The sequence below is a fragment of the Saprolegnia diclina genome (assembly GCF_000281045.1).
Source record: "Saprolegnia diclina VS20 unplaced genomic scaffold supercont1.30, whole genome shotgun sequence".
Classification (NCBI taxonomy): Eukaryota; Oomycota; class Saprolegniomycetes; order Saprolegniales; family Saprolegniaceae; genus Saprolegnia; species Saprolegnia diclina.
Genome location: NW_008246097.1, coordinates 504,314 through 518,695, shown reverse-complemented (window position 1 = coordinate 518,695; position 14,382 = coordinate 504,314). Strand labels below are relative to the sequence as shown.

The 14,382-nt window shown below is 62.5% G+C and overlaps 6 protein-coding genes across 7 annotated transcripts in view; 3 read left to right on the top strand and 3 right to left on the bottom strand.

Moving 5' to 3' along the window:
* Positions 1 to 92: 92 nt before the first annotated feature.
* Positions 93 to 1,475, top strand: SDRG_09536 (hypothetical protein; the record flags this gene model as incomplete). The annotated part of the gene is made up of 3 exons (XM_008615480.1): positions 93 to 195; positions 242 to 1,280; positions 1,325 to 1,475. The coding sequence occupies 3 exons, from the start codon at positions 93 to 95 to the stop codon at positions 1,473 to 1,475; spliced, it is 1,293 nt and encodes a 430-aa protein (XP_008613702.1).
* A 33-nt stretch (positions 1,476 to 1,508) lies between these two features.
* SDRG_09535 (hypothetical protein) lies at positions 1,509 to 1,955 on the bottom strand (the record flags this gene model as incomplete). Its single annotated transcript, XM_008615479.1, has 1 exon — positions 1,509 to 1,955. The coding sequence occupies one exon, from the start codon at positions 1,953 to 1,955 to the stop codon at positions 1,509 to 1,511; it is 447 nt and encodes a 148-aa protein (XP_008613701.1).
* Positions 1,956 to 2,050: 95 nt separating this feature from the next.
* Positions 2,051 to 2,533, bottom strand: SDRG_09534 (hypothetical protein; the record flags this gene model as incomplete). Its single annotated transcript, XM_008615478.1, has 1 exon — positions 2,051 to 2,533. The coding sequence occupies one exon, from the start codon at positions 2,531 to 2,533 to the stop codon at positions 2,051 to 2,053; it is 483 nt and encodes a 160-aa protein (XP_008613700.1).
* A 289-nt stretch (positions 2,534 to 2,822) lies between these two features.
* On the top strand, positions 2,823 to 5,337 carry SDRG_09533. Of its 2 annotated transcripts, XM_008615477.1 has the most exons (4): positions 2,823 to 2,934; positions 2,979 to 3,127; positions 3,174 to 3,999; positions 4,049 to 5,337. In XM_008615477.1, the coding sequence occupies exons 3-4, from the start codon at positions 3,181 to 3,183 to the stop codon at positions 5,279 to 5,281; spliced, it is 2,052 nt and encodes a 683-aa protein (XP_008613699.1). In that variant the 5' UTR covers positions 2,823 to 2,934; positions 2,979 to 3,127; positions 3,174 to 3,180; the 3' UTR covers positions 5,282 to 5,337. The 2 variants fall into 2 exon arrangements, with proteins under 2 accessions (XP_008613699.1, XP_008613698.1); XM_008615476.1 differs by having other exon boundaries at positions 2,979 to 3,999.
* A 554-nt stretch (positions 5,338 to 5,891) lies between these two features.
* On the top strand, positions 5,892 to 13,904 carry SDRG_09532 (hypothetical protein; the record flags this gene model as incomplete). Its single annotated transcript, XM_008615475.1, has 8 exons — positions 5,892 to 9,880; positions 9,924 to 10,047; positions 10,092 to 11,772; positions 11,830 to 13,109; positions 13,154 to 13,207; positions 13,252 to 13,572; positions 13,619 to 13,759; positions 13,812 to 13,904. The coding sequence occupies 8 exons, from the start codon at positions 5,892 to 5,894 to the stop codon at positions 13,902 to 13,904; spliced, it is 7,683 nt and encodes a 2,560-aa protein (XP_008613697.1).
* Positions 13,905 to 13,927: 23 nt separating this feature from the next.
* Positions 13,928 to 14,382, bottom strand: part of SDRG_09531 (hypothetical protein) — a gene marked incomplete at both ends in the record, with an annotated part of 872 nt that continues 417 nt past the window's right edge. The window contains 4 exons of the mRNA XM_008615474.1: positions 13,928 to 14,008; positions 14,052 to 14,123; positions 14,164 to 14,271; positions 14,321 to 14,378. Of these exons, the coding sequence (XP_008613696.1) occupies positions 13,928 to 14,008; positions 14,052 to 14,123; positions 14,164 to 14,271; positions 14,321 to 14,378 (319 nt within the window). The remainder of the gene's footprint in view (positions 14,009 to 14,051; positions 14,124 to 14,163; positions 14,272 to 14,320; positions 14,379 to 14,382) is intronic.

Below are 14,382 nucleotides of genomic sequence, written 5' to 3'. Positions count from 1 at the left end.
ACTCAACTTTACTGCACAAACAATGCAACGCGATCGATTGTAATGCTTGAAGGTTGGGTGTATTTAGCGTCCATACTTGTACACACACCTCCATGCCCTGGATCGAAGAGTGGGGGACGGCCACGCTCGCGATCGCGCTGCATCGGCGACGATCGCCGGACGATGCGCTTTGCCCCGCCGACTTTGTCTACCCAGGTACATACCCATGTATGCGAGCGCATGACCGCACGCGCCTGCCTAGACGAGCACGTCGTGCTGGTGCTGCGCGTCGAGCCGCCGACGAGCGATAGCCCGCTGCTGTCGCTGGACCAATGGCACACATACAAGGCCAGCGTCGTGTCGACCTTGAGCATCGTCGACGCTGCTTCGACGCTCTTTGAGACATCGTGCGACTTTGTGCCCTCGCCCGACCCGGCGGCGCTCGTGCTCCATGCGCCGGTGGCCTTGCGCGCGTCTTGGACCGAGGGCGCGAGCCTGCGCCTGAGCGTCCAGCTGCAGCAAAGCGTCGGGCACTTTCGCCGCATCGAGACGCAGCGCGTCAAGAAGCTCGAGTCGCTCCTCCATGGCGCGCTGCCGCAGTACATGTTTTGGCCCGAGACGCTGCCGTCGTCGCACTTGTCGCGGCAGGTGACGGCGCAAATCGCCCTGGGACGCAGCGTCGGTTTTTCGCACTCGATCTACCAAATCGGGTCCAAGCACTGCGTCGTCTTGCGCTTTGAGCATCCGCCAAATGCGCCTTGCGACCTCGTGCTGCACGACGTGTGCCTGCACGTGGAGCCGAGCGGATATCTTGTGGACGAGAGCGATGCGCACGCGTTTCCCGTCGTCCTGCGCCCGGGCGAGCACTGGCACGTCGTCCTGTATCTTAGCTTCCAGCTCGAGACCAGTCGTGGGTCGCGGCCTTCTGCCACGGGCGCACGCGTCACGTATACGTGGTCGACCTTTGCCGAGATGGCGCCTCTGACGCAGTCGGCGGACATTGAACTCCCCTCGCTGCCAGAGACGCCATCGCTGGCATTGCGCCAGCAATGGCTTGGCGTCGAGGTTTCTGCGCGTTTGGATGCGGCCCCACTGCGCGCGGGGGAGGTGTCCCCGGTCGTCCTGTGCGTCACCAATCAATCCGCCGCCGAGATGGCGCTGAGTCTCCTCGTTCTTTCGCCGGCGTATGCAGCCCTCGACGTGGCGCCGTTGCATGGCGACGTCAAGTACCTTGCGCTGGCGTCGCAGGCATGCAGCGCGCCACCCGCGTGGACAACGCCGAACGCTACGCTACGCATCGGGTATAGCGTGTCTTTGGAAGTAGACGTATCACAGCATATGCTAGCATGCTTGCGCCAGGCGCCACGACCAAGGCGACGCTGGACGTCACGGTTATCGACGCTGGCGCCATCACCGTCGACAACCTCGTGCTCATCGACCACGCAACCGAGACGTTGTACCGTCCGTGGACCCCATGGACGCTCGTTGCCAGCTAAAAAGTGCAATGTGGACAGATGCTTATTGCGATCTTAGATGCTGCACGCAGGGACGCCGCGGGTGGGACGCCGCACGGGGCTCCGTTCAAACGACTGGCGGAAGAGGGCGAGCGATGTGTACCCTGGCTTTGTCTCGGGGCGGGTACCAACGAAGCTTGTGAAGGCGGGGTGCGCTTGGATCTCGGCGCTGTCGTTGAGGACTTGGAGGAAGACTTGGAGAAAGAATTGGCGGTAGGCAAGCGCACGCGCAGAGTCCCAGAGGAGCCAGAGACTCATGAACGGTCCGGCCACGGGGAGGCTCGGGACGTGAAAGCCCGCCAGCCGCAACTGACGGTGCAGCGTCACGAATTCGCGGAAGCGCTTGCAGATCGTATAGGGTGTGCCACACGCGTCGTCGACGTCGATGTGGAACTGCGTGAAGGTGTGGCAGGTCGCGCGGCTCTTGTTGGGGCTCTGGCTCGTGATCTCAAGGCGGTGCATGGCCGAATGCGACCTGCTTCAAGTTGGCGTTGCGTGTAATTCACGCCTTTCCACCGCAGAAGGCGCGAGAACACTCAAAAGTACAGTCAGCTCTTTTACAGCGTCTTTGGCGTCTCGCACACCTCGCAGACGACGAGGAAACCGGAATTCGCAAACGTACACGCAGTGCAGGCCCACGGGCGCGCGTCGCACTCGGGCGTCGAGGTTGTCGCCGGGTACTCGATGAAGTCGTGCAGTTGCAGTTTCGCGGGCGACGGCGCCTGGATAAAGTCTTGTAGGTGGAGCCGCGAGGACGGACGGGCAGCTTCAGGCTCGGGCGCAGGCTCGGGCGCCTCGCCGTTGACAATCGTCTGCACGCGCCCGACGGTGCCGTCCGTGAGGCGGACCTTGATGCCCCGCGGGTGCAGCGCCGAGTTGGTCAAGGTCGTCGCCACGGTACCGTACGTGAGCTTGCCCGTCGGCTGATCTTGCTTCTGCACGACGGCGACGCGCATGCCCGGGCGGATGTTATCGTTGACCGTGTGCCCGTGGCGGTGGCCCGCGTCGGGCGGCGGACGCTGGCGGCGTTGGCGGTTCATTTCGAAAGTGCAACTACGGTTATGTGCGCTGTTATCCGGCGCCACGATGGCGGGCCAGCACCCAAGATGGCGGCGCCGCATTGTACCCTCGATCGATCAGCTGACTCACTCGTATGCAAGCCAGAGATCCAGCGCTCGTTAACGCGGACGAGTTGGCGGCGTCAAGCTAGAAAGGCGAAACGAAATGACGTGGGTCCCATGACATCGGCGCCAAGTTGCGAGACCGTCTCCGACGCCTGGCTGCAAGCAGAGCCGAAGCCGACGTCGACGCAGCTCGCATGTTCAACATTATCTATCTCTTCTCGACCTTTGGCTATGGAATGCAAGGAAGAACCAGGATGCACTTCCGTTGATGTGATCCAACGCCGTCCTCAGAGGAAATCGCAGCCCATACGACAAGTGTAAACGTGTGGCAAGAGGACGGAGCACACTTTGCACTTTGTAGTGCAGCCGTTCAAGATCGCCACGCGCCCAATCAGCGACGAGAGCCGTGATAGGTCGTAATTCCGTTCGGCTGCACCGTGGTGACGTCGTCGTCTCGCCGGCGCAGAGCCCGAGACGAGAACGTTCCTTGCCGAGCTTTCGAACGCGGAAGTAACATCTCGTCGGCTTGGGCCACGACTCCAGCGCATATACACAGATTGGTCATGGACGCCGAGAACTGGGCGCGGCCCAGCGACTGCGACGACGACGACGAATGCGACCGCGAGAGCTGGCTGTATCGGTCGACGTGTGATGCCAACAGCATTGCTCGCCTGTGCGCCGAGGACCTCGACGACGACGGAGCCGATGCTGCGACCGACTCGCCGCTAGGCACACCCACGGCGCCTTTCCAAGCCGCCAAGCTCAAGCTGCCTGTGACGAAGGGAGGCGCAAGCGACCGCATGGACTATATGGACGCGTCCAAGCGCAACGTAGGCCACCTCCGCGAGGCCAAGCCCTTGTGGAAACCGCTTGTGCCATGGACCGAAGACGTCAAGCTCGAGAAGGACGACGCGTGGATCGATTGCATGTCACCGAACAACGACGAATGTGGCTCCAGGCCCATGGTCCTCATCGAGCCCTTCGCGGTACTGAGCATCGTCGTGACCAACATCAGCGTCGTGGCCGTCGCGACGTTTGGCTGGACCGACCGTCTCCGCACCGCGCTCGGCCTCCAAGACCTTCCGCGCTGCAGCTTGGTGCTGGTCATTTCGATGCTGCTGAGCGTCGCATGCAGTGGCGGCGGCCTTGTAGGCGATTATGCGCGACACCGAGGGCTCGTGCTTCGGTGGGCGTCATGCCTCTGGGTACTCGCGTCGTCACTGCTACTCTTTGGCTGCGTGCTGGACACGGCATTATTGTACGGCTTGGGGCTTGCGCTCGCCTATGTGGCGGCCGGCGCGGTCGTGCCCAATGTCGTCGTGGCGGGAACGGCGCTCGAGCACACTCACGACGTCAGCGACGACCACGAGCGACTGCAGATCGTACGTGCTTCGCAATCGCGGATGAGATCTGATTTTCTGCGGTGCGTAGACGACGTTCTATGGCTGGACCACCGCAGCGACGATCGGCAGCCTCGCTGCAACCCAAGCCTTCTGCCTCGCGACGTTGTCAGAGACGCAAGTACTCGCGCTCTTTGCGCTCATCTTCCTTCTGCTCTTGACGCTGGCGTGGCTGCACGTGCACATGCGCTGCCGCCGCTGGCCGCCCCAGGTGACATCCGTGTCGGTCGTTGCTACCGGGTGGCACGTCGTGCGCGGGCACTGGCTCCTCCTCGGCACGAGCGGCGGCGCGCTCCTCATGCTTCTCGGCGCGCTTGCTGTTGTTGCTAGCCTCGCCGTGCCGCCGAGTAGCACTGGCGCGGCGCTCGATACGCGCTTTTTGCTCGCGGCAGCTGGCGTCGGAAGTATCTTTCTCGGGTGGATCAGCACGCTCATCCTGGGCGTGGCCTCGTTCAACTTGAACTACTCGGTCCATGTCCACCGGCGACGTCCGGATTCCGAGGACAATGATGATGAAGACGAAGACGAAGATGCGGACGGGCCAATTGCGTCCGAGCACATGCCCGTTCTGCGCGGCTTGAGCCTCTTTCCGATCGGGTGCATGGCCGTCTTTGCGGCTGCGCTGCGCGGGCAGCTCTACTCGCTCTTGCTCTTGCAGCAGTGCCAGACAAGCCAAATCGCGTTTGGCAGTGTGCTAGTGAGCCCCGATTACGTGGCCGTCGGCGTCGGTACCGTGGCACTTGTGTCGAGTCCGCTCCTCCTCCGCCTTCTCACCGTGGAGCTCAAAGCCTTTGGACGCAGCACGCGGCTTCTCCACGCCCTTTTGTTTTACCTGCTCAGCGCCTTCCTCGCGGGCATCGTCGAGCTCTACCGCCGCAGCAGCCCGCACGTGGCCGGCCCGCTCCTCTTTCCAAACACGTGCCACAAGAAGGTGACGACGAGCATGGACGCCGGGTACGCGACCGCGTACGTTTTGCCGCTGGGGCTGGCGGAGATGCTCTTTCGAACGTGCGTCAGTGAGATCGGTGCGTTTGTCTTGCCACCTCGCCAGATGGGGCTAGCGGCCAGCATCCTCGCCGTGTGCGATGGTATCGGGATCGCGGCCGCCATTGGCATTGGCGTCATCACGGTGCGCTGGTACCGGACGCCGGGCCCGACGGACCTTGTGCTCGTGCTCCTCGCCTCGACGACGCTCGCGTGCATGGCGTACGCTTGCATGAAGCGCCTCGTGGCCCACTACCAGGCCGCTCAGATCTGGTTGTAGCTTTAGTCGTGAATGTCGTCGTACGCGTTAATATATTACTGTCTATCTACCATCGCTCATAACGTATGCGCTGAATCGCAATGATAGTGGTCAGCGTCCTAGTTGAAGTTGCCGCGGCGCCATTTCTATCCCCGGCGCTGGATGGTTCTCGAAGCCACGGATGATGGAGACGCCACCTTTTGCCTGCCGACGCTCGTTCTGGCTCGTATACTTGAGTTGACTAGATTGCTCGGCGAGGGTAGTCGTACTAGTACGACAGCGCGTCTTCCACCTCGGTCGAATGGTGTTGTCTCCGGCGTGCACTCCACCTCCGTTCGAGCTCATTTGTGATTGGTGCGCTTTTCCACCAATCCTCGGAGACGGTCCAGTTCGGTATTTTAATATATTGCATACATTTGCCAAGTTCATTTAAACGCTCAGATATGGATATGGGTTCAACCGCCACGATTGGGTAGAAATGAGCGTATTTATACCCAATGGCATTGCCTAGCGGAGCATCTTGGGCCAAGAAATAGAATCCGAGACCATATGGTGGCGAAGATAATAAAATAAAAAGGATGCAATTGCAGCGCCGGCCCCAACAAGAAAGTTTCCGCTTTGACCGACGAGCATGACGTGGTCGTGGGTCGGCCTCGATGGGAAGAACGTGGCAGCGGTCGTGAGCCACACGCGCATCGACCTCCTTGACACGCAGGACTTCTCGCTCCTCGGGCGCATCGTGCCAGGCCCCAATGCTGCCAACCAGCCCTTCCATGACACGCCCATCTTACTCACGCAGTGGAACGCGCGCCGGGCGTCGCTCGTCTCGCTCTCGTCAACCGTTCTCATGATCCACTGCCCCGACCCGGTGGCCAAGTACGCCAAGTACCGCGTCAGCTACGCGCATGCGTGGAGCATGCGCTTCGAGGCCGGTGAGGTCACGCACCTCGCGCTCTCCCGCTGCTCGTACTCGATGCTCATGGGCGGTCCGCGTGGCATTTCGCTCTGGGAATGTTCGCCGAACGACGAGTCGGTCAAGTACTCGTGCGTGTGGCGCAAGCAGACGCCGTGCGACCAGCTCGCGTTCTCGCCGTCGCGCTGCGTGTTTGCCACAGCGCAAACCGGCGCGACCGAGGTGTACGTGTGGCGGCAAGAGCAGCACGACGACGGCTCCAACATAGAAAAGCAGATTCTCGGCCATGACGAAGGCGTCGTGTACATCTCGTGGAAGCCAGCGACGCACAACGACGCGACAACGAGCGACGACAGCAACGGCCAAGTGCCCTCCAAGTGGTTCCAGCCCGAGCGCATGCTGCTGACCATGACGGCCGAGAAGACGATCCGCATCTGGACCGAGAAGGCCAGTGGCTGCGGTACGCCACTCATGCAGTGCGTCGTCTTCATCCAGCCGCAAGCGAACCTGGACATTGCGATGACGCGCTGGGTGCTGCCGCGCACGCGCAACATTAGCGAGGAGCTCTTTGCCTCGAGCAAGGACGATGGCAGCAAGAAGAAGAAGACGCGCGAGTGGCTCAGCGTCATCGACACAAGCGGCGTCCTCCACGTGTGGCAGCTCACGGGTCTCGACGCCAAGCCGCGGCTCAAGAAGACCGACTTTACGTTCAAAGTCGACGGCAACGAAGACGATGACGCGCGGTCCGTCATCAAGCAAGTGCAGGTGATTGGGTACTTTTCGCAAACCGGCGCGGGCGATCCGTCCGCGCTCTCGATCTTGCTCGAGCGGACCGACCACGTGCTCTTGTCGTACCGCATCGACTGCACTTCGCTCAAGTACCCGATTCTCAAGGACAAGAGCTGGCACCGCGGCCACACGGAGCCCATCACGGCGCTGGCCACGCACCCGTCGCTGCCCTTGGTCGCCACCACGAGTGCGCGGGAGATCATGGTGTTTTGGCTCTCGCTCTCGACCTTCACCAACGTCTCGAAGCTCGTGCCGTCGTGCATCATGACGTGCGACGAGCAGATCGCGTCCATCCAGTGGATCCCGACCAAGCACTTTGACGCGGTGCCGCTCTTGCTCGTGACGATGGCGTCCGGCGTCTTCCAGATCTACAGCACGACCGGTGCGGACCAAGGCAAGATGCTCTCGTCGCCCAAGCCGGGTCTCGGCAACCGCCTTCGCCTCCCGAGCATGCACTACCCGTGGACCTACTACTCGCACGAACTGGGCGAATCCGGCTTTGAATACGAGGTCGGCCTGAAGCCGGACCCGCACTTTGGCCTGGGCCTGACGTTTGACACGCTCGGCGAGAAGCTCGTTGTGACGGCGTTCGTGCATGGCGACGAGGACCACAACCACCGGCTGCCCGGCCAAGCGAGCGGCCAGATCGATATGCTGGACCAGTGCGTGTCGGTCAACGGGGTTAGCGTCAAGGGCTTCTCACTCGAGAGGTTCCGCAACCTCGTGTATGACACGATCGCGTCGACGGACGGACCGGTCACGTTGCGCTTTCGTTCGAGCGGTGGCAACTTTAATGACGTGGCGCGGCGTGCGCTCGAGCTGGACGACGCGACGCAAGTCGAGGAAACTGCGATTCGTTATGATGATGACGAGGACGAGGAGGATGACGAAGCCGATGACGGCGACGACGTGTCGCACGAAGACCACGCGCAGCAAGGCCGGCGGCTCCTCGCGCGCGTCCAGAGCAAGACGCTTCTCGGTGTCGACAGCGTCGGGTCCGTGAGCTTGTACGGCGGGTGGCGCGTCATCGGGTCCGAGTCGACGGGTTGTGTCTACGAGCACGTGTCGGTGGCGCCCGTCTACTCGGACGCTGGCGCTTACACCTCGGACGTGGTGCTCATCTTTGCGATCGAAGCCGCCTCCCAGGAGCTCCACGCGTACCTCGGCACGTACCTGGCGTCGACGCACGCAACGTTTTACCTCCACAAGCTCGAGATGGTCTCGAACGTCCGGAGCACGATGGGCCACATCACGGTGCTGGGCACCGAGCGCGACTACCGCCAGCGCGCGTTCTCATCGATTGTCAAGCCAGCGCCGAACGACGTGACGTGGAACGCGCTTCTCTTTGTTGGCGACGCCACCGGCGCGATCCAGCACTGGCGCTGCCGCGTCACGCACCAAACCATCGACTTTTCGCTCATCCACGCGTGCGAGCCGCTGGTGACGCCGTCACCGTCACCGTCGTCGTCCGTGGCGCCGCACCAGTTTTTTCGGCGCGGCCACGCCATGCCGTCGGAAGCCGTGACGGCCGGCGTGTACCACATTGAGATGGACGACCCGAACCGTCTCGCGGTGCTGTACGCCGACCGCCCGAACGACGTGTACGTCTGGGAAGGCGAGTCTGGACTTGGCATTCTGCGCCTCGAAGCGTGCATTTCGTCGCAAAGCAACTGGGGGCCCGTGACGTCGTTCAGCTGGTGCTCTGGCCACGTCGAGTTCCACATCGACCCGCTCGCGATCCAGTATGTCGGTGGCGTCGTCATCTACACGTACGACGCGCAGCACCAGACGTGGCTGCCGCTCTCCAAGCCCATCGTGACGGGCCTGACCATGTTTGACTGCACGCGCGACGCCTCTGCGCTCATCTTGGCCTGCGGCGTCTCGGACGGACCACTGTACCAGTGCGCAGCGCTCAACGACACGCCGACGATCGTCGGCAAGTGGGACGAGCCCGGTCGGCTCCGGAAGCGCGACTGGGTCCAGTACTGGAATCGTACGACAAAGCCAAAGCACTGCCCGGTGTGGCACCCGTACGTGCTGCTCACGACGCTCTGCGGCCTCCCGGCGCGCGTCGGCCTCGTCCACACGGCGCTCGCCGACTACCGCCCGGCGTTTGACTTTCACCAAGCGTTTGGCGAGACGGTGCAGCTGCTCAAACTGCTCGCGCGGGTGCTCGAAGACGACATGTCGACCGACATGAGCGCGCAAACCGGCGTGCTCATCGTGCTGCAAGAGACGCCGACGGCGCCTGCGTCGCTCCTCGGGCGCTACGCCAACGCCAAAGGCAACCAGCCGCGTAGCAACCGCGCGATGGATCTCTTTGCGCCGTCGCCACCGACGCGGACGGCGCCCCCGACTCCGATGGACGAAGGCGTCCTCAACAACCGCGACATTGGCACGCTCACGACGGCGATCGATGCTGTGCTGCGACGCTTGACGCAAAAGGTCCAAGTGCGCTACGAGGAGCAGGAGCACCGGAACGCGTACGTGCTCTTCGAGTCGTTTGAGGTTGAGCATGGTCTCCAGTTCAAGGCCGTGCTCTCGTTTCTGCAAAAGATGCAGCACCTCTCGCTCAACGGCTACGATGTGCCCGCGCAGCGCTACGTGCTCGGCCACGTCCTCTCGACGTGCCTCCAGGACGTACTGCATGACGCCGACGACCTCGCCGGCGTCTTTGCCATGCCGGTCGTCCCGATCGACGAGGCGGGCGTCGCGGTCGCCGGCGGCCCGCCGCCGACCGTCGAAGGCTTCTTGCACGACGTGCCGGCGTCGAGTGTGTCGTGGGCGCTCCAGTCCGAGTCGCAGAACGTGCTCCTTGAGCAGTGTCTGCACCCGCAAGCGCTCTGGGACGACCTCAAGCCCATGTGGCTCGGCCTCTGGGTGCGCGACCCGGCCAAGCTGCGCGAGATTGTCGAGCGGTGCGCCTTTGTTTCAAGGTTTCAATGTTTCAGTTCGGCGTAGGATGGCCAAGTGCACGTTTATGCGCACGCGTGACGCGATGAGCGTCAGTCTTTTGTACCTTGCGCTCGGCAAGAAGAACGTGCTGGGTGCGCTCGCCAAGGTCTCGCGCGTCGAGTCCAACAAGGTACTGCCTAGCAATATGTCGGACTGATACATTGATACAATTAGACGCTGGCCGATTTTCTCGTGCACGATTTCTCGGAGGAGCGCTGGAGCACGGCCGCGGTGCGCAACGCCTACTCGCTGCTTCGGAAGAAGCAGTACGACCTCGCGGCCGCCTTCTTCCTCTTGCCGCAGCCGCCGCGGCTCCAGGAGGCCCTGCGCATCTGCATTGGCCGGCTCAACGACCCGAGCCTCGCCATGATCATCGCGCGTCTCGTCGAAACCGCGAGCGTCTCGTCGACGTTTGAGGCATCCGACATTTACAACGTCGGGCCGCTGACAGCTGAGGTGCTCAAGACGAGTCTGGTGCCGCTGTTCCGCGAGCAAGAGAACCGATGGCTCGAGAGTACCGCGCTCTGGTGGCTTGGCGAGTACGAACAAGCGTCGGCCGTGCTGACGCCGAGCGGCCAGCCCATCGACGTCGTCAACATGGACGCGCTCCAGCGCATGCTCTCGGACGCCAAGCCCAACGAGGCGCAGGCGCCGCACATGAGTATCGCGCTTCGCACCAAGATGAGCCTCGACTTTTTCATCAACTTGACGTCGCTCTCGCTGCACTACCAGTACCTCTACTGCGAAGTGAAGCGGCCGCTCGTGCACTTTGCGTACACGTCGCTCCTTGAGATGGCGCCAACCAAGAAGGAGGAAGACGTGCTCACGACGTCGACTGACGTCGACCACGCGTACTCGTTTGGCGCCTACGTGTGCAAGCACGTGGGTCTCAACGACACGGCGCTGCTGCAGATGCTCCAGGCGCGGCATCTGCTCAACATCCACGTCAAGAAGAACTTTATGCACATCATTGACGCGCAGCACCAAGCGCCAACGCACCTCTCGTCGCCGCGGAGCGAGATGGACGTGTACCAGCGCCAGCACCACTGGTATCTCGAGCCCAAGACGTCGTCGTCGTCGTCGTCATCGAACGCGCTCTTTGGGTCACCCCGGAGTGCAAACGTGACGCGCCGCCGTAGCAGCTTTTCCCTCGCCCAGCATCTGACGCTCGAGACGGACCGCACGAGCTTGACGGAAGAAGACTGGCAGGATTTGCTGCACGGCGCGGCCACGTCACCGTCGTCGACGGACGATGTGCCGAGTCTCTGGCCCAAGCACGAGATCGCCGACATTGAGTGCCGGCGCTGGTCGTCGTCGGCGTTTGTGGGCAAAATGATCGGCCTCCGCGTCGCGCGCGAGATGATTTCGCACTTTCGGCTCTCAGTCAAGCGGCACATCCACCCGCTCTCGACGCGCGTCCGCATCGACCACGTGAGCTACCTCAACGACCTCTGCGCGCCGCTCTGCGCCCAGTTCCGCGTCGACCGCCAGTACATTCTCGAGGCGACGCTCGGCGTGCTCCAGCCGCATGCGCAGATGCACATGGTCGAGTGCTGCTTCCTCTTGTCCGAGCTCTCGCGCGACGCCGTCATGCACGAGTGGGTCAACTTTGTGAGCCTCAACATGCTGCACTCGTCTGCGAGCTTTACAACGTGCCAGATCACGGCCGAGGTGTTTCGCGACTGGGAGCACCTCACGATCCAGCTGTGCTACCTCCAGCACCTCTTTGAAGAAGGCACGCTTGCGCTCCCGCGACCGCTGCGTGCGGTGCTCGGACTCGCGATCCGCCTCGGCAGCTTGCTCCTCGTGTGGTGTACGAACCAGCCGCAGCTGCTCCTCGACGTCACGTCCCAGTGTACGTCATATCGTGACTTGTGCTGTGACGAGTGACACTATTGTGGTTGTGTGTTAGACGAACAGACGTTTGCCGCCAACCTCGCGATCCTCAAGCAGGTCAACATGAGCGCGGTGACGTTCCTCGATCGGTCGGGCGCGTGCAACATCTCCAACTTTGGCTACTCGTTCCTGGAGCAATTTGCGGCCGTCCAGCCCGGATCGCACCTCCTCCAAGTGCGCCGGCTGTACACGACGATCCTCATGGTGCAGCTCATTCGAACGCTCTTTTGCAACGGGAAGAAGGTGCTCGCCGACGCGTTCGAAGTCGAGTACCCGCTCGACGAGACGACGCAGCATGTCATGATGTACAATGCGCTGTACGCGCCCAAGAAGCTCTGGAAGCACTGGGTCGACGCGCCGCTCACGGGGCTCAAGCGCTGGTACCTCTCGATGGAGGCGCACGTCTTGACCGAGTTTCACGACATTGTCAAAGACACGAGCTGCTTTTGCGGTCATTTCGGCTTGGACCAGCTCGTGCGCCCCGTGGACGTGCCGGCGCCCGAGCTCCCGACGCTCGATCTCGCACATATGAGCGACGAAATGATCATGCTGTACATGAACCACCCAAAGCTCGGGGTCACGATGACCATGCGCCGCTTCCGGCTCGAGCCGCGCGTGTACGTGCCGTGCTTTACGCTCAAGGACGCGTTTGCGTGGCTGTCGGCGCACCACCTCTGCGCGACCGTCGAGGAGGCGCAGGCGCTTCTCGGGCGCTGGTGCCTCAACCACAAGCTGCGCTGGCTCGTGCGGCGGCGGTCGCGCCTCGCTGCGCCGTCCCTCGAGGTGCACGTCGCGCCCAACGTCCACCACACCATGTCGCTCAACGTGCCGCCGCCGGTCGTCGAGAAGACGAGCATTTCGCCGGAAGCGATTCCGGACGAAGCCTTCTTCTTTGTCAACCCATGGGAGGTCGATGCGCCGGCCAACCTCGCGCGCTACATGCTCGGGATGGACCCTGCGTCGCCGCCCAAGAAGACGCCGCAAGCGCAGCCGTCGCGCGTGGATCTGGGCTGGGACACGTTCCTACCCATGTCGGACCAGATCTGCGAAGAAGCCGCGGGGCTCATGTTCCCCGACAGCCACATGCGCGAGGTGTGGAAGGCGCTCTGCGGCGAGGGCTGGTTTGTCACGGCCGTCCAGCACTTTGATGCGGACGGCGGCTACATCAAGACGAGCAGTCGCTGGAAGGAGACGGTGACGCACGCGCGCTGGCTCACGGACGTCTTCAAGCAAGTGCAGCGCAACAAGCTCTTCCGGCATCTGGGGCTCCCCCACCGCCTCGTGGCCGTCCTCACGGTCTCTCATGTTTTGGCGCCAACAATGCTGATTCGGTGGCGTAGGTCAAGCTCGTCGCGGGCTCGCATCTCATTCCTAGCGACCTCTTGGGCTACTCGGTACACAGCACGGAATTATGGACACATTGTCATCTCTGTACTAGGCGGACCCGTACGTCTTCTTCCAGCTGTCGTACCCCCGCCACGAGTCGCCGCGCCCGACGCCCAACGGGTGGGCCATCAGCACGTACCGCAGCCGACACGCGGTCTCGACGCTCGAGCCGACGTGGAACTCGCCGGACGACGTGTTTGTGTACCGCTTTGCGCTGCCCGTGCACGAAGCCCACGCACCAGACATGCCGCTCGCGTCCTCGTCGCTCGAAGCGTTGCAGCAGCAGGCGTACTCGGGGCCGCCCACGGATCTCTACTGCTCGGTGTACAACAAGTGCAAGGTCCGCAGCCACCCGTTCATGGGCCAGACCAAGGTACTTTGATGGACGATGGAACGAGTGCCATGTATGGGATGCGCAGGTGAGCTTGCTGGATCTGGCCGAAGACCACCCGCTGGACGTCTGGGCGCCGCTCCAGGATGTGGCCAGCGGGTCGCTGCATTTGGTGATTTCGGTCAAGTACACGCTCATGTCGTCGACCTCGTACGAAGAGGACTTTGTGGTACGTAGTCTATCGATGGCCCAGGCTCATCATCATCCTTCTACGCGATTAGCTGCCGCGGAATGTCGAGTGCGACCTCTGCCAGGGCGACGTGGTCATCGACGGCTCCCCCACCGACCACACGCCGACCAACAACTCGACATAGAGACACCTGTATATAGTTACTCATCATGGCTGCCGTTCCATCGTCTCCAGATCCACGGGCGGCAGTCGCATGGGGCCATAGCAGACAACGCAAGCTGAGAGCTCCTACAGTCGGTCGCAGGCGCCACCTACGGCATGGTGTAGCTACCTCGGGCGATGACGCGGCGGTCGCGATGCTCGGAAAGAGCGCTTCAATGGCCTTGGCGGCGTCGTGGTCCACCTAGTTGCGTGAGATACGAGCACAAACGTAGCGGTCGCACGAGGAGGCGGGACGTGTCAAAGTGCACAGAAGGTCCAGCGTCGTCGGAGGCGATCGTGCAGCTCTCGCCACCAGTCTTGTACACGGCAATCTCGAGCTCCTTGTTGACCTACGTGGCAGCACCTCGTCAGCGCGATGCCATCGTTCTCATCTCGGACATTGTAGTTGATCACGGTGAGGCTGTATTCGCGGTAGCCGCCGTGCGGACAGTGCACGCTAG

Coding starts and splice junctions, on each gene's coding strand:
- SDRG_09533 (XM_008615477.1), top strand. CDS start 3,181: ATGGACGCCGAGAACTGGGCGCGGCCCAGCGACTGCGACGACGACGAC. Junction 4,000..4,048: donor ACCACGAGCGACTGCAGATC/GTACGTGCTTCG, acceptor TGCGGTGCGTAG/ACGACGTTCTATGGCTGGAC.